The sequence below is a fragment of the Melozone crissalis genome, unplaced genomic scaffold (assembly GCF_028551555.1).
Source record: "Melozone crissalis strain CALT ecotype California unplaced genomic scaffold, PUWL_Pcris_2 ptg000023l_1, whole genome shotgun sequence".
Classification (NCBI taxonomy): domain Eukaryota; kingdom Metazoa; phylum Chordata; class Aves; order Passeriformes; family Passerellidae; genus Melozone; species Melozone crissalis.
Window position 1 is genome coordinate 6,721,255 of NW_026535801.1, and position 26,135 is coordinate 6,747,389.

The window sequence follows — 26,135 nt, forward strand, 5'->3', positions numbered from 1 at the left end:
TACAGAACAGATTTATGACCTATATTAACAGCGATAATCCTGTGTCTCGGTTCCTCTGAAATGCAAAGTTGGGACTCAGTCGTTTTAAATCCATTATCATCCCCCAGTGGTGGTCCAGGGATGTCTAATCACAATCAATAGCCACTAATGAACCACAGTCATTAATCCCATTTGCATGTTTGTATAAAGCATCATTTTTAAGCTGCATATTCAAATGCAGAGAGAGTTCAGTGAGTGCACAGAGATTTTGCAGCCGGTGGAAAGTTCTGCACTGGGATTTGAACATTCCCAGGCCCCTGGAAGGATATTTAACTCACTCTGTGTAATGATCCTGGCAGTGAAGGCCAAGAAAACACACAGGACAGTGCATGAGCCCAGTGTTTGTACTTGGGGCAGGTGATGAGCTCACTGAGCCATGCCCTGGGGATACAGGGACACGGCTTGAGGATGGGGAGTGAGTTAATGGAGACAGTGATCAATAAAAATCTAACTGCAAGAGTGGAGGAGGAATGGAAATGCTGAACATGAGCAGAATCCTGGGCTGATACAAGAGAAAGAAGAAAAGCAAAGTGAATATAAATTTCTACCCTTTCTCTGACAGGCTTTGTATGAAAACTGAGCTTTCATCCACGAGGCCATGCAGCCTAAACACTGACTGCTCAAGAGAGGGGACACCAAAAATCCCTTCAAACACAACAACTCTCACAGGTAATCTAAACCACAGACACAAACACTGTGGCCCTCTCCCTCGGGTCCCCATTTGTTTTATATGCACACTACTCAGACACAAAGACAGTAATTATCACAAAATAAGAACTTGGTTCCACATCCCTCAGCAGTCAAACAAGTCCTGATGCTTTGCAGCCTAAACACTGACTGCTCAAGAGAGGGGACACCAGAAATCCCTTCAAACACAACAACACAGGTAATCTAAACCACAGACACAAACACCGTGGCCTTCTCCCTCTGATCCCCATTTGTTTTATATACACTACCCAGACACAAAGGCAGTAATTACCACAAAATAAGAACTTGGTTCCACATCCACATCCCTCAGCAGTCAAACAAGTCCTGATGCTCCTTCCCAGCTGGGCAAATTTTCCTGCTTCCTGTGCTACTGCAACTGTTTTTGAATCTGGAATTCCCCAAATTACTGCAGCCACACAGCTTGAGGGGAAGCACAGAAACACAATAAATGACTATGCAATTCATACCTGGAGTTTGTGCTCCAGACAAAATCTTGTAAACACTCTAAATATTTGGGAGTTATTTCCAATTCAAATATCTTAGATATTGCCTCAATTGAATTACCATTCTCTAGTCAACTCTAACACTAATGTTTGTTATTTTAACAGCTGCACTTTAGGAAAGGCTCATTTAAACAATATAACAAACACAGATATCTCCTTAGCCACTCCACTAGAACCCTTGCAGCAGACCTGAGGGAAAATACAATTGCCTTTATTGCACAGAAGAAAGCAATAATGAACCGAGGATGTTAAAGGCATCAAGATTCTAATTGCACTCAGAGAAACATAACACAAGAGATTCTATTAAGAGAGATGTTTTGATGTGTATAACAACCCTGAACAGAGTCAGAGCAACATGGCCAGGATCAGAGCAGTGAACTGAGACTCCCCAGCCCCAGAGAGATGGCAGCTCCCTCTGCATCTCCAGCTCTCCAGCACAAAATGCTGATGAAGCCAGAAGAAAAGCTAAACTACTCAAAATCTGAACTTCCAAAGTGAACAACAGGTTTTTTTTCTCATGGCCTAAATAAATGATCAGCAAATCTGAACTGCTTCTTGTGACTCACAGGCAGCAAGAGCTGCAGGAACTGAAAATCAGACAGATGTACACAAAAAGAAACCAAGAGCTCCTTGAAGAGCAGGCAAATTTCTGCAAAACTTTCAGAGAACATACGAGTGGCTTCAATGAAGCTGAACTAATAGCTTTAGAAATATCCCATTTTATTGATACTCTATAAAGAGATTCCAACTGCCTATTCCTCCACTCTTTCTCTATCAAAGTGGTTATCATATAGAAATTACTTTCTTTCTTTCAAGTAAACACCAAATCTAATTACCTCACAGCTGATCAGAAAGTTTCCTTGCAATTTCTAAGTCAAAACAATGACATCCAAATGGTGATTCTTAGTAACTAAATGATGTTTTTTCAGAAAGAGAAATTTTAAAGAGAAAGATTAAACTTCACACCTCTTTTGTGAAATTGATAATCACAGTATCTTTTCAACTTAATATCAGATTGGTTTAAAGCCCTCCAAATTAAATATGTCTGCTTTCAGGTGTAAAATTCAGATAATGTCAGAATGTAGCACATGAGGTCATCACTTAAGGAAAATAACATCATTTCTGTGTAAGGTAAGCATTCAGAACAATTGAAAACTATTACCTTATGGGCAAGCATAACATCTAAATGATAGATGATGAAGATAAAATAATTAAAAAAGAAATTAAATAATACTACACAAAGACCAGCTAACTTTCTATCCCCATTAGGATTTCTAATGCATCCAAGGTCACACATTGTGGGTATGAAGGTTGAAGTTTTGTTAAAGAGCCTTTACAGAGATGTTCTGCATCTGTGATGGAGGGGCTGCAAATTCATCAGTAGAAATGGCATTAATTTATCAAGAGGATTCAGTCACTGGTGTTGAAGTTCAGTGTGTTTAAAGCCACCTGTGAAAGCAACTGCAGAAACTGCAGAGTGCTTTCAGCAAAGGGCAGCATTTATGACAATGGGTTTTCTTCCTGTAGTTATTTCAAATATACATCTGAATTGCTCAGTGGGAGGACTGCTGCTTCTGCCAAACCTTTCCTCCTTCTCCTGTCTCCAGCTGTCCTCAACACTTCTCTCTCCTGCCACTCACTGAATTATTGTAATGGAGATATTATTAGTGAATCACTACCTTGGAGTGGTCCCTGTTTTCATTCCTTGTATAAGAAACACAAGCCAAAGGTAGTTTTTCATGGATGAAAAGTGAAGTCTATTCAGTAACCATACTATGGAATTGCACACTGTTTGCTTTCTAAAATCAATATAATGAAAGACTCTCCAGGTTCCATGCAATAGGCACATTATTTGGTCTTTTTATTGATGGGGAAAATACTTCTGTAAAGCAGAGGTAACAGCCTTGGAGAACTTGAATGGCCTAATTATGAATGTATCTGGAGGCAAACCTTCCAGATGGCATGTGGGCTGCCACTACAACCACCTCAGAGACAGAAGATGAGAAGCACTGGGGTAAAGCAGGCAACTGAGGATTTGGCAACAAAGAAAATCTCCAGAAGTTTGGACATCTGCTGGGAGCCCTAGCCTGTGTGAGGAAATTCTCCTCAGAAAAAAGTCAGCTGCTGAACAACAAATCAGGATCTAAATCTGTAGCAAAGTTACAATTGTTATCAGTCCATGTTTTCATGCTTTTCAGCATTGCAGAACTGAGCTCTCCAAAGAAACTAAAAATGAGATACAAATGAGATTCAGTTTTTTCTTGAAATAGATACTCACCAATAGTTAACAGAGCTCTTTGAAATGAAAACATACTTTATGTATATATTTACATCTCAAAACTCCACAGAGAATAACCAACAGTGCCACATGCCAGAAGAGATTAGTATGGGTAGAAACATTTGGCTTTTGGGAGTGGGTGGAAGGGGAAAAATTTTAATCAAATCCATTACCTGGTTATTGATTTCTCTTTGCCAGACTGATCCTGTAGAATACTTATAAAGCCTTTGACATTGAGACGTTTGGCCAAAAATATTGGATTAGACTAAGCAAAAGCTGAGCTTCTCATGTAATCTCTCATATTTCATTTATATGTGATTTATTCCTTTGTCCAGCAGAGGCTTTTTATTGATAAAAATAATGAGATTGAGAATCCCAAAGGAAATCTAATGCCCACCCACACATGTTTGTGAGGTAAAAATAGCCTTTGTAAGCTTGAGAGAGAATGATGTTATGTTGAAACTGTTTCCTTGTATAAAAAGTATGAAGCTTATCAAAGATTTTGAAATAAATAAAGCTACTTTTGAAATTAAAATTTTGCTATATTTGAAAACACCAAGCACACAGTGAATACTGTACTCTGGGGAACTGAATGAAAGACTTCTGAAATAGTTTTTTTCCCTTGCAGAATAAATGAATACAACTTCTTTTCTTTTGGCTCCTGTATTAGCTCAGTTTGATAAAACACTTTAACAGATGTCTTGACTGCTAAATATGATGTGTTACATAAAGCCAGTTAGATGACTGAAAATAAATTGTGCCACTCAAAAGAAGTTTCTTACCACTGGCAAATTTAGTATGTAACCTGGTAACTAAAGGCTTTATTGAACTATGCAGGAATTCAACATCCTCTAAAAAATTAAATCATTATGCCTTTTCATTAAATAAGTGTTCAAAAGTCCTAAGTAGAACATACAGACTATCTCACGTTTCTTTCATAGCTATCAGTAGTAGTAAAAGGATAAATAAAACCCATCTGTTTCTGCAGTGAGACCTGAATGAGGTTTTAAAGACTATTTCAAAGCACAAATCAAAATAATTCTATTCCACTGATAGCCAACAGAGACCTTTGTGATTAACCTGAGCCTTACAACTCTTTTTTAACTTAATGCTTAGAGGGGAGTTGGTGGCTTTCAAGTCTCAGCCTCGTTTAATGTATAGTGTGAAACTCAGCATTCACAACTCCAAAGCCAGCAGAGAGTGTCCTGTAGCTCACTGTCCATGGATCTTTTATTATCACTAATCTCCAAATCTCTTCCCTGGGAGGACTGTTGCTCTGGCTGGCTCAGTGGCCAGGCAGGAGGGTGAAGCTGACATTCCCTTCCTCCTCCTCCTCCTCCTCCCTGGCTCCCAGGCGTGCACAGCAGCTCCTGAGCAGCCTCTCGCACCAGGGCCGGTCCTGCCTTGCTTCAGTTCCTCACTCTCCAGCTAAAAGGTGCAATTAATGGAACCCTGTAATGTAAACTCTGCTCATGAAACCACTTCCAAAATTTTTGTGTTGTCCATCATGAATCCAGCAGCTCCCTGAGAGTGCAGACAGAACCTTTTCATGGGATGTGCTGCACATCTCCTGCCCATTGAGCAGCTTGTGCTGAGAACTCAACCTCTCCAGAAGTACCTGAGCAGCTGGAAGGGCATTGCAGAGCCACACAGTGCCTGCCCAGGGAATTACCTGTGAGGTCCAGGTGTTGTGTAAATGGTGTGGGATTGGGCAGTAATCCCATAAAGGTGCACAAACTCTTAACACCATGGGAAAAGCAATCTGGAGCACAACAGACAGGAGGGTCCCTGAGCACATCACTGCAGAAACTATTCCATAACAGGGTTTGAAATGGTCCCTGAATTTCCAGCCTGCTCATCTCCAGGAGCTTCTTTTCGTTCTGCTGGCTTTAATGTACAGTGTCACCTTGGTGTGACTGCTGACCCAGCCTAGGCAGTGCCTCTGAAGGAAGGGTGATGAAAACCAACACTTGAAAATCACTGGCTCCAAACCTCTCTTAATTTCTTCCTGGGGACAGATTTTTTGCAGACCCCAAAAGAATATGTGAAGGTCTCTTCTAAGAGAGAGCCTGCAGTGACATAGTCAAATCCCACTGCTTAATGCTAAATTACAGTTTCCATGCAGACAAATGCTGCTGCATTTAACTAAAACAAACAAACATTAGATTGTAGCAACATCTTGTAGATCCTGGAATCATAACTTCAGCAGTGACTGTTTGTTCTGCAAGTCCCCCTAGTTCCACCAAACAACTACAGCATCAAATCTTGGAAGCCAGAACATCAAACAAAATGGCATCATAGATAATTCCTGCTTCTTTTCATAGAAATAAAAATGAATCGAAGAATGGCACTAGGAATTATTCAAGTACAAGGAGAAATATATTTGATGTTAGTGGAATGTTTTAAGTTATCTTGCTACTGTGACTAAAGAACCTACTCTTCTCTGTATGGCATCAAGTGCTTTTCATTTGCTGAGGCTTTGTGGGCCCTGTACCATCTTAGCTGTTTAAAAGGTATTATTTGCAATTTGTAACTAAGAAAGCAGTCATTTATCTTTAGAAGCAGATCTTGTGTGATTCTCTTCATACCCTGCAGATGTTTCTCACCACACACTGCTAGCTGAGGACATTATGATTGCCAAGAAGATTGGTGTGGATTGATGCATCAGCAGCTCCCAGGACTGGGACACTCCTGAGCAGCAGAGTCTGTGGGGAGCCAAGAGCAGCAGGGGTGGGGGATGAATAAAGCAGCACACCTTGTAATTCACCTTGATAATCAAAGCACTTGGGGCTCCCAAACTACAAAGGCATGTCCACTGAGAAATTCACAAGTGGTGCCTGGACCTGCCAAGCTGCCAAGTCTGATTTTTGCTCCTCAGTGTTTCCCTCCAAGCACAGAGTCCTGTGGGATGTAGTGAGCAAGGAGCAGTGTCAGCCTGTGCCTGCTGCCTCAGAACATCTGAGCCTGGCTGGATCAAACCCAGCTGCCTCTCCTTTCTGGGACTGCCCTCCCTCCCATCACTCCTCAGAGGTTTCTCCATTCCTGTTCTGCTGGGCTTTTCAGTCTCTCCTTTTTCCACACAAAGTCATCTCTGGAGAGCTTCTTCACAAATGATACAATCAAAAAAGAAATTAAAATAATGTAAAATAAATTAAAATTAGGGGCTTACCTGAGTAAGAATTAATTTCACTTTCAAAGTTTATTCTGACTTCAATTCTGCTCAGGAATTTACTTTTTAAAAGGATTTTATAAAAAAAAATTCTGAGAATTTTTGTATGATGAGAAAACAACTTCCACTATGATAGAGTCTTACATATACAATTTTGTATTTATCAGGCACTGCTCTTGAAAACTTTGAGCAAATATCATTATTCTGGCTCTTTTTCCCCACTCTGGATTGTCAGCAACATTTTGGACTTGGTCTTGAGTACTTGAACAGAGCTCAGTTACCCAGAGCCTGCTACAGAATTGCCCTAAAATCTTGAGTGAATTCAAGCCCACCTGGAGTTGCATTTCCTTTGTAGCTCATTCAGGCTCTCTCCAATTCCTGCTAATTCTCTCTCTACAGGGTTGTGTTTCTCCTCTATCCATGCACAGGTTTCCATCTGAGTAACATCAGCTCCGCCAGCTTTGAGAAATACCACCCAGATATATACAAATACTTATGCTCTGGAAGAACATTGAGTTTTCTTTCTTCTTTCTCTTGCCTCCCCTCATTGGCAACTTCTTCAAGGGTATCAAACATTACATGCCTTTATTTGCATGTTTGGTGCATGAACATACTTATTCTACCTTTTCTTTAGTTTTTTCTACTAATTACTAACTGCCTCCATGTTTTCCAACAGCAACAGGACTTACTTTTACCTGTGTGGATTTTCTCTAAGTGCTGTGGCAATTTTTATATAATAATAATAAATTGATAACAGTTTTGATTTCTTTCCTCAGTAACTTAGGAACACCAGAAACTCTGCTTCTTTCTTAGGAGAACAGGACATTACAAAGGAGTTGACAATCTGGCAACTTTCAATGCAAGTTTTAAATAGCTTCAAGAACCTACAGTTTGTACTTCAATTCAGAAATTCATTGTATTCCAGAGAACCAGACAATATTTGCATTAAAAGGGCTACAAACATTTTAGAAGAGTTGACTTGATTAATATTTATGAATATATTAAGGACATTACATATTATACCAGCCCACATGCAGGGCAAGAATATAATATTTTACTGTTCACTGGGATTTTATCAGACATTAACACACACTTCTGCTATGCTGCAGAGCTTGATTCTTTAGCCACCCAGGAAGGTTAGTAACAAAGATAAATAAATCTAGTACATGCCATGAAATACCTTTGTGTAATTAGAGTATGAGCATTAACATCCTCAACTTATCCTGGAAATTGGCAGAAGATGGAGATTTTTGTTTGCTATTTCAAATATCTGAGTCACCTGGCACACACAGGTGCATGACACAGCTCTTCCCCAGCTCTCCAGATTCCAACCACAAAACCTCTGCGTGTGTCTGTGACAGGAGTCATTCTCATTCCCTCATTCCTTCACATCTAGAAAAGCCACACTGAAAAACAATAAATTTTTCAACAGTGACAGGAGCTTGAAATAGCTAATTCATCTGCAAAGCAGTGTTCAGCCAGACCAGAGTAAAAACACGGGTTTTTTTTGAAGTTTGACCAGGTGTCACCTGAGTTTCAAAGAAGGAAGCACTGTTCTCCTCCCTCCTCCCAGCTGCAGATGACAGGAGCTGTTTGAAGTTTTACTTTTATTTTAAAAGCTCAAGGCAATGCTTTACTGTCAGATCAGCAGGGAGCTGCTCTGCTCTCCTCACATGCACAAAGCCAGGCTGCTGCCCTTCATCCCCTGTCCTGGGACCCACTGCAGGGAGAACACACGGGGCACCCAGAGCCTTTGTGCTGCCCCAGGAGTGACACAGCAGCAGCCTTGGAGCCTCAGCACAGTGTCACCTCACCCTGCTTTGATCACAGGTGAAACAGAGGTGGTTTTCAGCATAGAATCACTGTGGAATGAAGCACACTGTCAGTGGGGGCATGAGGGGGGAGATTGCTCCCTCCAACAACTCTTTGCCCCTAAGGCTCTGTGATGATGCTTAAGGACACAGTCCTGGGAAAGCTCCTAAGGACAATTCTCATTTCTCTAATCCAGAGCCTAAACCACACCTTTACCTTGGTATTGCTACTTCCTGGAGACACTGAGGATATATAAACCCAACTTGGAAGCATTTTAGCTTCAAGTCTCTAGATCTTGCCAGCCACCTGGCAGCTTTACCCCTATTTACACAGTGGTGGCACAGAGACAACCATGAGAAAGCCCCTTGCTCAAGTAATACTCTGTGAGCACATAAACCCCCAGATTTCTGGGATTTTAAGTCATTTTTATGTGCAGAAGCATCAGTGAAATGCCCATCACAGCTCCCCTCAAATCATTAGATTTTGGGTTACTGTTGCAGGATGCTGTAGCAGGTGATCTGACAGCAGACTCGTGTGCCTGCACACAGAACACTTCCCACACCAGAGGTGGAGGTTGCTCTAAACCTGATTTTACAGAGAGAGAAGAAACTCAGAGAAGTGATCTCACAGAGAACAAACAGGAAAGACTATAGAACTATGGAAGTTCTACACAGGTCACAATTTAGTAGCCCAGTGGCACAAAAATAGTTTTCTTTTTCATTTCTGGGGTGAACGTTACTGCAAATCTTTAAACAAGATTTGCAATGGAACAAAACTAGAAGTTATCTACATTTGATTCCAGAAAAAGAAAAAAAATCTATTAGAACTGTTCATTTTCACTTAATTGGTTTTCCTTCCGAGAAAAAGATATATAAAAGTTTCCTATCTAAAAAAAAAATAAATTAAAAAAAATTAAAGTATGATTAAATGTATTCTGCCACATTATGTATTTTATGCAGTAACAGAAGACAATATTTTAACAGCACTGCTTTTGAATCACTCCAGAACATTCAGCAGGAGTCAATTTATACTGCAAGAGAATAATGATGTACCTCAACTCATTTTAATTTCAATAATTGAATGAGAAATAGGAAAGCCTATTGAAAGGACTGCATTCTGGTCAAAGACTAATGAGAAAATAGTTCTGAGTCTCTGAGTCAGCGGGTGTCATGGTAACAATGCATTATCGAAATCTGATTAGTATGGCCAGCAGCTTTAGAAATGATAACATGCTCTTCTAATTGTATTTCCCTTTCTTCCCCTGTGCTAAGTTTTACATTCACAACAGGTAAAAGCAGCATTTTGTATATCTGCAAGTTTAAACCATGTCCAGCACTAACAAACTCTGAAATCTGTCATGCAGCAATAGATAAATTTTCCTACCACCTTAAAACAAGCTTCCATTTCTCTCCTCCTGTATTACATGTAATTATTTAAGTTAAATATTGTCCTCTTCTTTTAAATGTAATTATTTCTAAGGATATACAAATGAAAAACAGAACACAGTGAAAATACAAGCATCTTAAGAAAAAGTCTATTTTTCTTAGGAGAAAGTGATGCAAGAGAAGAGTAAATGCATGTTTAATTCATCCCAGAAAGCGTGACTCCTGCTCCTTGAGGTTTTGAAAAGAAGGAGGGGATTTTCTTGTGTTTAGAGGACTATGTCTGCCTTTGGTAGCTCATTATAAACTCAGAAATCAGGAGGAACCATGAAATTAAATAGGATACATTTCCTCCTCGTGAAGAAGAGAGCTAATATTGCTCAATAAAATAAACACAATGAAAATACAAGGTTGAAGGCTTCATAATGCTCCTTTTATAACCAAGCCTCAGGTGAATAGCCTGGCAGACCTTTATTACACTAACAGTAAAGAACTCTATTTAAAATGCTGCCTCACAAATCTGATGCAAACTAATTTCAACATATAGAAGCTCAGCCTTATCAAATGCATTTTAGTTTTGAGAGTAAAATGGTGTCCTATTTTTCAACAGAAAGATGAAAAAATCTACTTCGTGTTTGCCCTATTTCCATGACCCTTGTAACTTAAATATTTAATTTGTATTTTCCATGTTCACCTTCATTTATTAATTCAGCTTCAAATCCATAACATGAAAGGGCAGGAAAGCTCATATTCTCTAGGTAAACCCAAATATTCTTAGTCATATGACAAATAATGCATAATACAAGAAATCAACTTTTCAGTATTATTAATAATGGGGCTGTGTTTGCCATAGTGCATGAACAGGGAAAAAATGAATACAGCCAGGCCTGAAAAGCTTATTACTCCTTTTTACATGCACTGCTATAGGGACAGAGTTTAAGATGTACAAAATACTAAAAGCCATCACTCTTAAGTCAACACTGTGAGAGGCAGAGGAACATTTTATCTACATGTTTGGGAATTAAGCAGAGTGCAGGGGGAGAACACAGAGGCAGCGAAGCAGGGCAGTGGATGAGGAGCTCCAGGAGGGAGCAGGGCCCATGAAAGGACTTGTGGGAACCCAGGACATCCCTCTGGCTGTCCAGGACAGCCAGGACCCCTGCCAGGGGGCACAGAAGCCCTGGCACAGAGCCCAAAACACCTGTGGTTTTGATTACGACCTGTGGAGCAAATTAACAACCTTAGATGGAGATCAGCAAGCCACAACTGTTTAGGTAGAATAATAGTGAGGTTATAATGGAGTGAATAGATGGAGGAATCTGGGCGTGTGCAAAAGCAAAATAAGCTTTTCAGGTCTTGCTGTATTCATTTTCTCCCTGTTCATGCACTGTGGCAAACACAGCCCCATTATTAATAATACTGAAAAGTTGACTTCTTGTATTATGCATTATTTGTCATATGACTAAGAATATTTGGGTTTACCTAGAGAATAGAAAAACGGAGGGAACCGGGCGTGTCCAGCCTTTCTCCTTCTCGGCCTCCATCTTCTGCTGTGATGGTGGCACTTTTAGACTGGTTTAGAGTAGAAGCTCACTGTCTAACATAGGTGATATGTATTGGAAAGTAATTGTAAACATTGTACACATTGCAGTTTTTAGTATAAAGACATAACACAGCCCTGGGGGCAGGCAGAGTGCCTGGAACTGTCTTGCTGGACGGACCTCAGCAGGGCAGGAGAAAATTTTTTATAGATAAGAAACAATAAACAACCTTGAGACAGAGAAATGAAGAGCTCTGACTCCTTCTTCAGGCACTCGGGCTGGGAAAAGAGACTTTGAACATTTCTGGGGGTCACTCTGAGCAGCAAAAGATGCTGAGAGGCACTGACCTGGGCCTGAAGCAGCAGCCTGAGAGCCAGTCCGTGTGTCCCTCCCCTGTCAGGAGGATGTTCCCATCGGGGAAGCCCCACGTCTTCCAGAGGTGGTCATCGCCGCCCGTCAGCACGATGTTCTTCCGGGGGTGTAAAGCCAAGCTGCAGGAGAAGAGAAAGGCAGGTTATGTTCTGTACCAGCTCCATTTCATGGGAAACACATGAGATCCATTTAACTCGGGGCAATAGCCCCAGGAGTCTGATTCTGGATGGACTGAGCAAACAGCAATGCTTTCTAAGCTCATGAGAATTCAAAATACATGCTGTGGAGATGAGCTGCTGCTGCTGCTGGTGCTGAAGAAAAAAGAACAGGACTGATTTCTGTGAAACCAAAATTGTTTTCACACTCTCTTCAAGTTCCACTTAACACTCAAACAATGCTTTGAAATACTTTGTTTGGTTATGTTCTGAAAAACATGCAAGAGGGTAACAAGCAGCACCGACATCATTAACATTCCCACTTATCCAAAATAATTCCAAAAAGCACCGATGTCAGCCCATCCCCACGTGTGCCCACAGGTGTAAATACCTCAAATGTGTAAATACCTACCACTGTGAAATAACTCAAATGATAATTACAGTCCAGGAGCTACAGGCATTGCCAGCACTTTAGAGCCCATTCACTGGGACTAGGTCAGAAAATTCATTTCAATCCTGTACTCAAAATGTGTTCCATGTTTTCATTTTTAATATGTGGCACGCTGCGATGTAATGGAAATCACACACTTAACACACCCGTAGACTGAAAACTCAGTTTATTTTTGATTTAGCAACTGCAGTGCAGCTCAGAATGGATCCAGGGAAGAAAATCAATCTGTTGGAAAGATAACAAGAAGAATATTTCATATGGATTTGGTTATTTGATTTAAATCATTGTAATGCCTTACTATTTTGTTGAACATCAAAAAGTTCTAGGAGTTGATTTTAGTCCCAGGAGTGGCTTATTTAGGCAGATCAAATCTGGAGTTCAGACTCAAACTGCAGTAATGGGGAGAAGAATCACAACCTGTGTGTGCACTTATTTCAGCTGTGCATCAGGGCCGACAGGTCAGAGAGAAAAAAAGCTTATTAAAGCAGAATGAGAGGAGAGAGCCAGACAATGGTAAGCACCCAAATGGGGAGAAAAGAGAGGACTTAGAAGGCACAATGTCATAAAAACTTCTTTTTTATTAGCACCTTTCTCCTGCACTCAATTTTATTTCATAAAATTCCTAAACCAGAACCACAGCATCTACTATAGTGGGAAAAATAATTCCCTCTATCAAACCCATGCTAAAAATATATTTATGTCAACTAGAATTTCATCAGAAAACATCTTTTCTTGCAGTTTAATGCCCAGCCTAGGAAGATTCCTACAGACTCATCAGTTGAATCCATCTGCTTGAGCGAGGAGCCTGGGATTTACTCGTTCTCCAGTTTCTTAGAAAAAAATGCTTTCTATCTTCTCCTAAAGAGGATAAACTTCCTCTGCATTTATAGGAAAAAAGAGAAGGAGGCAATGATGCTATTTAAATTCTCCAGAGATGCACAGAGAGCAGTTGTATCACTCAGATTGGCCACAGCAGATATCTAGAAGAGCAAGGGGGGAATAGAGATAAAAGGAGAGAATTAAAGGCTGAGAGAAGGCACCAGTGGCCTGCAAATTACAGGATGAGAAGAGCTGTCCCAGAATCCCTCTGCTACAGAGACCTCTGAAGCACCAACAACCCCACTGCTGCCATCTGCATGTGCACACAGCTGACATTTTTCTCTTAACCCGCTTCAGACACTTCAGATCCCCTCCAGTTTTCCCCTCCAGATATTTCTGCTCTCAGTGGGGGCTGTTGTGAAGCCTTTCCATCAGCTCTCTTACATTCCTCCTAAAGATCTTCCTTTTTAGTTTCCAAGCTGCATTACACAGCCTCAGATCACCTTCAGGTCACCTTCCATGCAGAGAAAATTTTATCTGGTGCGTTCCTCTAGACCCTGACTCCTCCTGAACAATCCTTACGTCCTGGCCAGGCTGCAGCTGTGCTCTCATCCATCCTCAGCTGCCAGGAACATTCTGCCTACCCTCAACCCTCCCTGTCCAGCTTCTGCAATGCCCAAACTTCTGCAGTGACCAGACATTCCTGTGGAGCTTTGGGAAAACCTATAAAGTGAATTTCATACAGAAGAAAATATCCTGCTGTCTGTACGAAGGCTGCAAATTTGTTTTTCACAGTCTTCCCTTTAAATTGCAGAGCTTTTGCAAAATGCTGCTGCTGTCCAATGTTTTTCTTCCTCCATGCCATTTTTACAGGCACACACTGAACACCATTTAATTAACAGCAAATCTGTGACACAACTGCTGTTGAGCTGCTTCTGAGAAAGGGAAACCCATTCATCCAAAAGGCATTCTATATGCAGCATTAATTAGGCACCCTTGTCTTCATTTCTGGCAATCCAGCCTTGTATAGATTTTTGCTTCATCTCTGTTCACAGGGTCTAATTATTTCCAGCACAGAAGACTTTGGGTGGATTGGAATGGAAATCAATAATGGAACATGTGTGATAGGAACATTAGTTTTCTCCTCCTCCTCCTTGGGGATAAAGTGGGATCAGTGGAGACTCAGCCAAGAAAAAAAACCAAACCCAACAAAAAAAAACCCTCTGGGAGATTTGCTGCTGTTGAGTATATAAATACCCTTGTTTACACAACTCACTCTGGCATTATAAGACATTCTCATCTCTTCAGCACTTGCCATGGTAGATATATAGTACTCCCCGTAATTTGCTTTCAAAACAATCATCGATTATTTTAATTTATTATGACTGAGTCATAAATAAAAATACAGTTTCTTCAGATGCAAAATACTTTCAGTCTCAGGGCGTTCCACACTTGACCACATCACACAAAATCAACCTTTAGGTCAGAAAGTGCTGCCCCCAGAGGGGTCTGGGGAACATCAACTGGGGGTTTAATACAGCCACTAACTTGAGGGAGGGTAGAGCTCAGATCCATGTGGAGGAGAATTTCCTGGCACCAGGGTTTCTGAAACACTGGAACCAATGTGCCATGAGCAGCCTGCTCTCCCAGCTCCCAGCACACCCTCAGGTATTAGACAGGTAGATGGGTTCCATCATGGTTAGGAGAGGGACTGGGCATTCCACACACAAAACTGACACTGCTTGGATGAGAAATAAAAACATAAATTGTCTCAAAATTAGGCACTGAGAGAATGAAAACCACAAAATTAATGACCAATGACTTATCCAGCCTCACCCAGTTTTTCTGTGGCAGAAACAAGGACAAAATCCAGTTTTCTATGGTTTCATATCCAGAATTTATACAGAAAAGTGTGTTCTCAATATAGACAGCATTCAGCCGCCAAATTCTGATACAGCATTGTACTGGATGCTGCTTGTGATATGTAATTTTTAGAACTTCATGACTTGATCAAATTTATTTGCATTCCCGGGTACTGGCAAAGAGGTTTCTTGTTAATGCCAGTAGCTGCTTTCAGACCAAAAAACTCTTCTGCTGCATTTCTTACTCCAAAATATGAGAGCAGCAAAGTTCTTGCAAGATTAAAAAAAAGCTCTCAAATGCATTTTTCCCAGTGACAGAAAGATTGCAGCCAACATTTTTGTACATAAAAAAATCAGCCTTGCTCACCATACCCAGCACAGGAAATTTTGGGCTGAGCAGTTATATTTGAGTGAAGTTACAACTGGCTGAAAACCTTGGTTTTATAGTGGAAACTGTTGGGAAATTGCTGATATTTCTTTCTCTGCCATCAAGGTGGATTTTGGAGGTGAGGACTTGAAATGCACTGAATTCCAGAGGATGGATACTGGTTATAGCCTCAGAGGAGAACAAATATATATAAACAAGAGGGCATTAACAGATATTGTTATATTGCTGGACTGTGCCCTAAAAATCTACAGTTTGTAAAAGCTGAAATTTTTTTCCAGGTCTGATTTTGCTGGATATGAGCCAGTTGTGCTGAGACAAAGGGCAAATTAACCAGAGCATTAGGAACAGTTCCTGTGCCAATGCATGTGTGAAATGCACAACCTAACCACGTTTTCCCACCCCTGAGCTGCCTCCAAGGTGCTCTCACTCACCTTTGAGGTGCCACCCAGCCAATGCCACCCATCTTGGGCCTGATGTGGGATTGATGCTTCAAGTTTTAGCTTTCATATTTTCCACATTTTGTACTGCATTAGTATATAACTCTGAACTTCATATGAAGTGTTAGCAAGTTCTCCTCACAGTTTAGTCACACAAAACAATCCAGCCTGAGAACCAAGGATACCATTGCAGCTTCAGGCCCAAAAAGTAACAGCAACAGCAAATTGAGGAGAATAAACTGAGAGATGGGACTGCATAACCTGAAGCTGTAACTGGACAATTAACCCCAATATGGAAATGGACCAAAACTTATAAAAGTGTGAAAGCTCGTGACTTGGGGTCCATCTTGCGTGAGCCACAGCCGGGCTCTTGTGCTGCCCAAGGTGCATCTATTGAAGGCCTTTTAATAAATACCTGCTTTATTCTTTAACTCTGCCTAGCCTATGTTCCAGACAGCCTCTTTAGGCATGAGGGAGGTCACTACTCCCTCACACCCATGCTCCAAGGATCTCACTACAAACAAATTTAGCACACACAGACCAGATCCAGGCAAGGCCCATTTTCCCCTCACGGCAGGCTGAGGGGTGCCAGCGGCGCCATGGAAATTCCCTCCCTTCCAAAGGGGAAAAGGAGTGCCAGAAAACACAGAGATCACCCTTTTGCTGCAGCACATGCCTTATTTCCCTCCTTACCTACCTGATGGTGGCTGGGGATGAGGAAAAGCAAAGTAAAAACCAAGGTGAGCAGCAGCACTCTGAGGGCAGCAGGAGCAGCTCTGGCTGCTGCCCCACAGAGCCACTCAGCCACATCGGCCAAGGAAAGGGGACAAACTGCCAGAGAAATGCTCTCAGCTGAGATTAACCTGCCAAAAAATTCAAACTAAACACTGCACAACAACCTAATCAATCATTTTGCTTGTTGCAACTCATCCTCTCTCTAATATAGTCATTTCTGCCACCTTTTTTATCTTGGCTTGAGTTACCTGATCTCACCTGACAGCGTTCTTCAGTAATAATTGCAACACTGACATTTAATTCAGGGTTTTATTATGCAACCGTAGCATAACTGAATAGCTTGCATTGCTGTTTGAGGTCTTAGAATTTATCTAAGGAAAATGCTTTCAATAGAGAAAATAAGAGGTAAAACAGAGAGAAAAAAAAAAAAAAAGCATAAAGAAAAACAACCCCATCAAACCATTAAAGAAAATAAGAAGGGGAAAATACTCAGAGCACAAAGCTCCTAGCTTTTGTTTTATTTATGTAAATGCCCATCTGGAAGTCAGTGATAGATCTCAGTCACAGCAATGCTTATGAAACCCTATCCTGTCTGGTGAAATTCCTGGATGCTTCCCAAGCTCCTATGACTCAGGGTTTGGGAGGGAGAAAACTTGCTAAAATCGTGATGTACCTGAAGTTAACCTTCTAGACTGGCCAGCAGACCTTGGTACACCCTAGAAAATAATAAGAAAACAATCTTCCGGAGACTTGAACTTTTATCTCTAGAGGACAAGCAACCTCCTAACTCACAGTCGAGTTTGTGTCCTTATTCTAGTCTACATGCACACAGAATCTTCACTCCCAGCTGTAGAGCAGCAGCAAACATATTTATTCCTGTAAAGTAGAATAAATGCACACCCTTTCTAACTTGGCAAACCCAGTTCTCCTCTCAAAAAGAAACAATTTCAGGAACTGGACTCTCCCTACAATATAAAGTGCCTCCAAAAAGAATTGTATTAAACACATCACTCTAAGTCCCTGATACAGACACAGTTGTGATAAATTCACAACATCCATTTTGTGGTGTTCTCTGATCACTTTCTGTTTATCCACTCCATGTGCAATTATGAAAATGCATCAATTTAACTGAGTGTTGTAACCTACCCAGGTTTTACTGCATTAGATCTGACCATGCGCCAATATAAAATCATCCCCTTCTTAATAACAAAGTTTGGCCCTAGATCAAATCTGAGAAAAAGTCAAAACTATGCTGTTGATCCACGTGTGTTTTCAGAGGTCTCATCCTTTAAAGACACATGCATATTCCTGAATTATGCAGTACCAGGAGTAGTGCCAATTTCACAGCATAGCAACTTAGAAACATCCATAATCTTGTTTGTCTCCTTAATCACATCAGGGCAAAAGGATTTTTCTAGAAGCTTTGTAATAACATAAAAAGTGTTTATGTCATTATAGTCTCGTGTATTGCAAACCTCTGCACACTAACATTAAGCTTTTTATCTAAAATGTCTGTAAATAACAACAGGCATGAATCTAAATTACTTCTTAAGAGAATCTTTACTTATTAATTCCTTTGATTGTGCTTATAAGGTTGTTGATAATTACTGCAGGCCACAGGAGGAAAAAAAGAATAAAAATCACTTAGTCTACAGCATCAGCTGTTACACATTTCTGAAACAACTCCCTTCTAACCTGCTTTAAACCAGAGTAGCAGGCAAGGAACAAATCACTTTTCTCCACACAGAGAACCACTGTTTATTTTCAGTGCAAAATCTAGGGGTGGGGCTTGGCTCGATTTTTAGATTTATTCAAATTGTCATAAAGTTTAGATGCTGACAAAGCTGTGAACAGAAAAAGAGATCAAGTGGTTGGGGTATTTTTGGTAAGACTGAGGGTGCTATTAAAGAAACCAACTAACTCAGGAGCTGCTTGTTGTAAAGTAGCTCACAAGCTCTTATTTAATATGTATTTGAATCAATTTTTCAAGCTTAGTCAACTTATTAGGTAAGCAGCATACTTTAGGGAGAAATAATTAAGCCAAAAGCAAAAAGAATGGGAGTAGCAACAAACAAGTAAATGCAATTAAAAAGTTAAAACATTGACATCCTTTCCTAATAGCTTTCCTCTGGAGTGAAAGCTGCACGTCCGTGCCTGAAATGATTTATGCCATGATTCACACTGCCCATCACTCACCTTTTACTATCCCTTCATGAAAAATGCTACATCACTCTTTTAGGGAAAGGCAGCCCCCTAGGAGTATTAAATCCCAGCATCCAAAAGAGCACTGGAACAAGAGGAGCTGGGATCTGCAGCCTCTGGAAGAGATCACAGCTCTCAGGGCAACTCCAGAGCAGAGGGGAGAGACACAGAAAACAGGGACAAAGCTTGGTAAAGGAATTGCCCCTGTAGTTTTTCACACTGCACCTCTGCTCCTGAACCACTTCATGGGCAGAGAAGCAAAGGAAAAGGCAATGTTGGCAAACTCGGCAAAAACTTTCCCTCCTCAATACATCCCTGTTGCCTCCTTTTTTGCCCTTCTCATTGGGTAGAGAGATAATGGCTGGGCTCCCTTTGGAATGAAAGAGACTGCTTTTCTAAAAGGCTATTCTAGCTTGACCAGCTTGAAAAGATGCAGATTGCTTTCCCAAAAGCTTCTACCTGTGGCCTGGTTTGAATTAGTTTCCATCATTACTGTTAGCAATTCCCAGCCTTCTGTTCCATGGCAGCTTTCTCACAGATGATTAGGAGCAGTGCTGTGGTATAAAAGAGTTTGGAAGAAAAAGTACTTGAGACTTGCCAGTTGGTAAATTCTGTTAAATTATCAAGGTTGATAAAAGAAAATATATAAAAATATAATTTGCAATTAGAGCACCAAATTAACTCAGATTTCTAAATTACTAAGAAACCAAAGTATTAACTTTTCAAGGTCAGTTTCCTGCTAGTGTTTCTTTCTCACTTTTGGAGGCAGAGAAGAATTTAATGCTCTGTGCTTTATTTCACTATTGTAATGCTGAAAAATGCTTCCATCAACAGAATTAATGGAAACTCTTGTGGGAAGAAAGTTACATAAATAAATAGTTTCTTCACAGTTAGGACTAAGAGGCAAAGTCAGCAGCTGTGAATTGTGTTCTTCCTCTGGTGATCTCTGTAACCAGGTGTATGTGTATGAGAGAAAAATGGATTTTGGCTTTAGAAATTCCCTAGTCCCATGATCCCAAGCAGCTGCAGCCCCACAAGGCTGTGCTGAGCCTGCCCCACAGGGTAGGAAGCTTTCCCCACTAAAAGCAGCCATTCCACTTTTCCAGGACATTTCAAGAGAAGAATTTTTCAAGCTGTTCATTCTATTTTCATCTCCTGCACAGAGTTACAGACACATGCTGAAATGCATCACCCCATCCACCTTGGGCTGAGGAAGGTACACCCAGCACAGATGTGTATAATTTCTCCTTGAATACCTTCTACAACAGCTCCAGGTGGCTTTTTCTGGGCTCAGGCTTCAAAAAGTGTTTTACAGAACACAACCGTCATCACTGTGAGTGCCAATAGCAAAAAATTTCCCTTAATTTTTCACTCAGGAATATGGAGAAAGTTTCCCTATTCCTTTTGTCTTAAAATCTTTAGATATCAGATGGTTGTTACCAACATTGTCTTAAATTAGGCAGTTTTCCAGAGGCTTTTTAGAAGTCATAACCAAACATGGATACAGCATGCCAACTCAGACCTCACCAGCCCTAATTTGGAGTAATTACCCAGTATTAGACACACAGCATCCCCCTTCACACATTCCAGAATTAATTTCCTTACTTTGCAACAGCAGTGTACTGTTGACTTTGTTACCTGTTTTTCCTCTTGACAGAGGAAAACCTTTTCCTACCTTGAATTTGTGTATCTAAATTCTTTTCCCTAAATATATCATGTGGCACTTCACTTAATTCAAGTTCTTCTTGCTGATTTCAGACCATCTCTGCAATTTGCCAAGTTTATTTTGAATTCTGATCTGATACAGAAAAGCATTTTCAGATCCTCACAGCTTGGTGTCATCTGCATACTTTATAAGCTACTCTGTATTCCATCCTCCTCACTGCTAATGAAAACACTGAACAGAACTGATTTCCTAAGCAAATTCCCAAACTGAAATGCAGCCTGTGGAGTTCAACCAAGAAGTTCCTGGCCCAAACCACTACACTGGTTTGTATTAAACCCCACCCTTTAGAAAGGAACACAATGCATTTTAAAACCCTAAATATAGGAAAAGCCATTTCCTCTGCTAAATTGTTGTGATAGTTAATTATCCTGGTTTATTTTTGTAGAGTTTTACTTTAAAATCAGGCCAGCTACATATTAAACTCTAATTACTACACCAGAGAAAAAATCCGTAGAAAACACTGACTTAAGAAAATTACAGCCTGACTCTTCCATATTCTGCTATGTCATTCCTCAGAATTCCTGGAAGAAATCCTGTGAAGATTAATCCATGGATTAATCTTCACAGGCAGTATGAGTTAAGGATTTCTGAATATTTGGTGAGAATCAAGTCATATTCCTGTTTCCAGTTCCTCCCTCTGCTATGGAATTATGTACAATCACTCACAGAAAATTATTACCCTCTTGAGCAAAGCCAAGCCCTTGGAGACCATGGAACTTCTAGAATTTTTGCTACACAATATTTGGTGTATTTGGCAAATTCTCTTCCCATCTTTCCTCCCCATTTCTTTCACTGTCCATAGGGAAGAAAGCAGAAAGCAAAGCTTTTCAAAACTGGAAAACAACCCTAGAGAGGCCCAGATGCACATAACATTATGAAAACTAGAAACAGGTCTCACAATTTCCTTCAACTTCCACATGCACAGAGAAAAAGAAGAAATGGGATACTAATTTTGGGGGACACTTCCAGAGGGAGGAAAAAAACCTGAGGATATATTCCAAGTGTTGTTACTTAGATATTTACATTCTGAAAAAGCCTTGAAAAAATTCCCTGTAATGAACATTGGCCACAAAGAACAATCTTCATGGTTGACTCTGCCTGCTGCTACATATTTTTTACCTCTTCCCAGACCCAAAAATTATAACATGGAAATGCTTAAGTAAGGTAGTTCTAGCCTTTATAAAGATGCATTAAGAACCCTGACAGAAGAGTCTGAAATAACAAAAACACTTACATATGAAAATGACTGCTGGTACTCATGAGTTTCTCTGACACCTATGAGAGCCTTACAGGCAAGCTTGCAGGAGTTTTCTGAAAGGAGTTATCTGAAAGGTGTCTTCATTCTGTTTAAATTGTAATGTTTTTCATGACTTACCGATATCTACAAAACAAACCCCTGAAGACTCAAAGTCATGCAAGCTACAAATTTTCAATTCAAAGCATATTTGGAATAAAACACCTTTTCCAGAGTCATATCCAAATTAAAACCATGGGATTCCAGATTTCAGTTTTTACCCTTTGTTAGCACTTTCACCCTCTGCTGCCACTGGCACCACCTCCTGCCATTTACAGACCTCAGATTCATGTTCCAAAGTGGTTCTAAATCTCAGGATGGTCCCAACAAACTACATGTTCTGCTGTGCCATGGATTTAGCCTATTAAGCAGCTGGCTGGTTTTAAAAAAGTCACAAATAATAATGTCCACTTGACAGAAACATTGAGTCTTAGGGAGCCACTCTGTAAAGCTGTAGTCATCTAAAGGAGCCTTGTCTGCTCCCCTGCCATGTGGAATTGTCAGCCAAGAATCAGAGAGTATCCAGATCTGGAACCCACCAGGACCATGGAGTGAACCCCTGGCCCTGCCCAGGACACCCTAACAATCCCACCCTGTTCCTGACAGCATTTTCCAGATGTTCCTGGAGCTCTGGCAGCTGTGGGGCTGTGATCATTCCCTGGGGAACCCTTCCAGTGCCTGACCACCCATCCCTTCCCAACATCCAGCCTAAACCTCCTGGAACACACCACCACACTGCACCAAGACCTTCCAACCCTCCATGACCATTTTGTTGGGTGGTGTTGTCTCTGCTGAACATCTGAACTTCTGCCAAGATGGTGTTTATGAAAACCACAGAACCCTGCTCACAACTGAGAAGCTACAGCAGCATTAACCTCAAGGGCTGCCATTTATCCTGCTTCCAAAAATTAGTCTTCATTCCCTTCACACTGGGCTATAGTGAGGGATAAAGAGGAGTTTCAACAAATACAGACTTTTAGGGCAAAGTACAGTCCTGCTTCCAGAGCAGGAAAAAGAGGGACAAAATTGTTGAGAGACTTCAAGTCATCATTCCCATGGAAAGAAAAGTAGAGTCTATTTATAAATAGATTTGTGGTTTTCTCATATTCTGTGTGAGACTCAAAAAAGCTGTGAACACCTCAGTTTCATTTTGCCATGACCACTTTGTGTCCAACTGTGTGTGCATCACATGCCTGTTCATGAAAGAGAAAAAGCCCATATTCCTACACTGTGGCCTAGAGAAAAATACTAGTCCACAGAAAGTGAAGGACCTTTGAGAATCTGACCAAATACTACCAAAGCCAAGCCCTTGGAGACCATGGAACTTCTAGAATGTTTGCTACATAATATTTGGTGTGTTTGGCAAGTTCTCTTCCCATCTTTCCTCCCCATTTGCTGTCCATAGGCATTGCAGGGAAGAAAATAGAAAGCAAAGCTCTTCAAAAATGGAAAGCAAACTTAGAGAGGCCCAGATCCACATAACTTTATGAAAACTAGAAACAGGTCTCACAATTTCCTTCAACTTCCAGCATGCACAGAGAAAAAGAAGTTGGAATAGAAGAAACAGAGACTGTTAGCTGGAATAAAAGAAATAGAGACTACTAAAATCCAAAAGATTAACATGTCTAAAGTAATTTTTTACACATTTAAACGTCAGTGCTTCATTTTAGATGCCAGAGAGCTATGAATGAGAAGGGTGCCTGCTTACTTTTGACATGAGAGAGACTCACAGGAAATGTTGTTATCATGCCATCTATTGTGTAAAAAGCTAATGGTGTCTTAGAGGAAGCGGTGAATGAACTGGGCACCACAGCTTGCACCAATCACCCAGCAAAGCCTCACAGACAGACCTGCAAGATTTGGTTCTGATGAGGCACAGGCATGAAGCACAACTCAAATTAGAGCTTCCCTTTGAGAGTAAGCACACCTGCATTGCTGCATGTCTCTGCCAAGGCAGTGGCCATTTAGTGACCAGGATCTGGCATCCTGGGGATGGAAGGGTGCCAACAGTTGCTGCAGAGATGAAATCTCTGGATGAAATGTTGGGATACTCACTGAGTACCTGCACAGGTGATGTCTAAGCTGTGAACTTTCCAGCAGTACCTCTGTGTTTGACACCAGCTTAATATCACCAAAAAGACCATACAAGTTGTTTGTTGGGGTTTTTTTTCTCTTTAAGTAAAAGTTCAAGTTCCTCTAAACTCAAAACATCAGACTATTTTGTACCACTAAAAATAACCCCTTTGTACTAAACTAAAACCCAGCAACCTGAAAGTCAAGCCTTAATCAGCTTTACCAAAACAGTTGATCAAGTGTAGCTGCACATGGCTCTCTCACACATTCTAATTTTAACATCTGTATAATACCATTTACATTTGACAAATATACACTGCAGACCAACCCCCCATCATGCCTCACAGAGCTCACTATTGCTGCAAATTTAAGAACCACTAGGAAGTCAAGAGTGCAACAGAACTCCATAGTCTATTTGTCATAGGAAAAACAATCATCAATATGGTAATTGCAGAAGTGCAAAATGTGCTTTAAAGACCAATGCTGGTAATTTTTTATTCCATGGAGTAGGAAAACTAATGAGGCACATCTTAAATTAGTTTAGGGTAATCCTAAAAGCAGTAAATAATGCTTACTATGTAAGTAGTTTAAAGTAGATTGCTTAAAGTGAAAAACAGACAAGATTCCACTCTAATGTTACAGATGCAGAAACAGAGGAATTTAAATCACCATTAAATGGACTATTTTTATTGCCATCAATTACTCAAATTCGGCAAAATACTTCACATCACATTAACTCCAATTTTAATATGATCCATTTTCAAATTGAAAAAAAATTATGGCTTTGGGTTTCTTTAAAAAAGGTACAAATAATAATGTCCACTTGACAAACACAGAGTTTTAGGGAGCCACTCTATAAAGCTGTAGCCATCTAAAAGGAGCCTTGTCTGTTCCCCTGCCATGTGGAGTTGAAAAGGCAGCAATCTCAGCATGAACAGCTTAAGCTCTGTATCCTCAAGTGGCCACAGCACAGATAAAAATCCCCAGAGAGCTGAAGCAGAGTCTGGGCAGTCCTTGGAGTACCAGGGTTCTCCTGCTCAGCTCCCAAAGTGCAGGGAGAGGCATCTGAGCTGTCCCTGCAATTCATTACACCACAAAGGACACATTGAAATCCTTCTTCCACAGGGCATATGTCACAGACATATTTTATGAAAAATCCTTTTCTAGGATTTTTTCTCCTGAGAAGCTGAGAGGCCTCAGAAATGAAATGTAAACAATAATTATCTGTTGTGGAATGCAACAGGTGGATCTGTGATTGGTCTCATGTGGTTGTTTCTAATTAATGGCCAATCACAGTCAGCTGGCTCAGACTGTCTGGTCAGTCACAAGCCTTTGTTATCATTCCATTCCTTTCTATTCCTTGCTAGCCTTCTGATGAAACCCTTTCTTCTGTTCTTTTAGTATAGTTTTAGTATATAATTTTCTTTTAATATAATATATATCACAAAATAATAAATGAGCCTTCTGAAACATGGAGTCAACATTCTCATCTCTTCCCTCATCCTGGGACCCCTGTGAACACCATCACAGCCACACCAAAACCATACAAAGGAACATCCAGAGCAACTCCAGGGTTCAGTTCTGCAAAATTACAAGGCTTGGACAAAGAACTAACTCCTGTGGTGCTGTGCTGTCACACAGCCACACCTTTAATGTGCAGCACCTGCCCCAGAATTGGCTACAACAATAATTTTTATCCACCACAATCATTTACTAATGATCTTTAAGGTCCCCTCCAACCCTAACCTTTCTCTGACTTTCTGATTCCAGCTCCAAAGTGGCACACTTTCAAAGGGCTGTTTGGGATTTCTCAACATCCCAACATATTATTTTCCTTTGCATGTAACAAGGACAGAGTTTAGCAGTGTTCACACTTGAATCCTCCCAGCCAGGTGTTAAAGTTAACGTAATCAATAGAAATCCTTTCTTCATTTAATGAGGCTTGTACAGAGAATTGCTTAGAAGAAAAAAAAATACCATTAAAGTTCATGGGAATTTGGACTGACTTAGTATTTCAGCATATAGCTCTGTGCAAACAGTTGCTTAATGTGCTTGGTTCTCCCTCTGTAAATGCCACTGATCAGCTCTGTGTGTCCTCCAGCAGGGAAAAAGGAAACAATACCCCATGTCCTATGCCATGAAATAGCTTCACTTCCAGTAATAAAATGGGGATTTATAGAAACATCTAC

At 40.6% G+C, this 26,135-nt stretch overlaps 1 protein-coding gene across 1 annotated transcript in view; it reads right to left on the reverse strand.

The window, feature by feature from the left end:
* The window catches only part of SPAG16 (sperm associated antigen 16), a 371,498-nt gene that overhangs the window by 184,782 nt on the left and 160,581 nt on the right, over nt 1–26,135 (reverse strand). Inside the window, exon 11 of the mRNA XM_054278128.1 lies at nt 11,780–11,923. Within this exon, the coding sequence (XP_054134103.1) occupies nt 11,780–11,923 (144 nt within the window). The remainder of the gene's footprint in view (nt 1–11,779; nt 11,924–26,135) is intronic.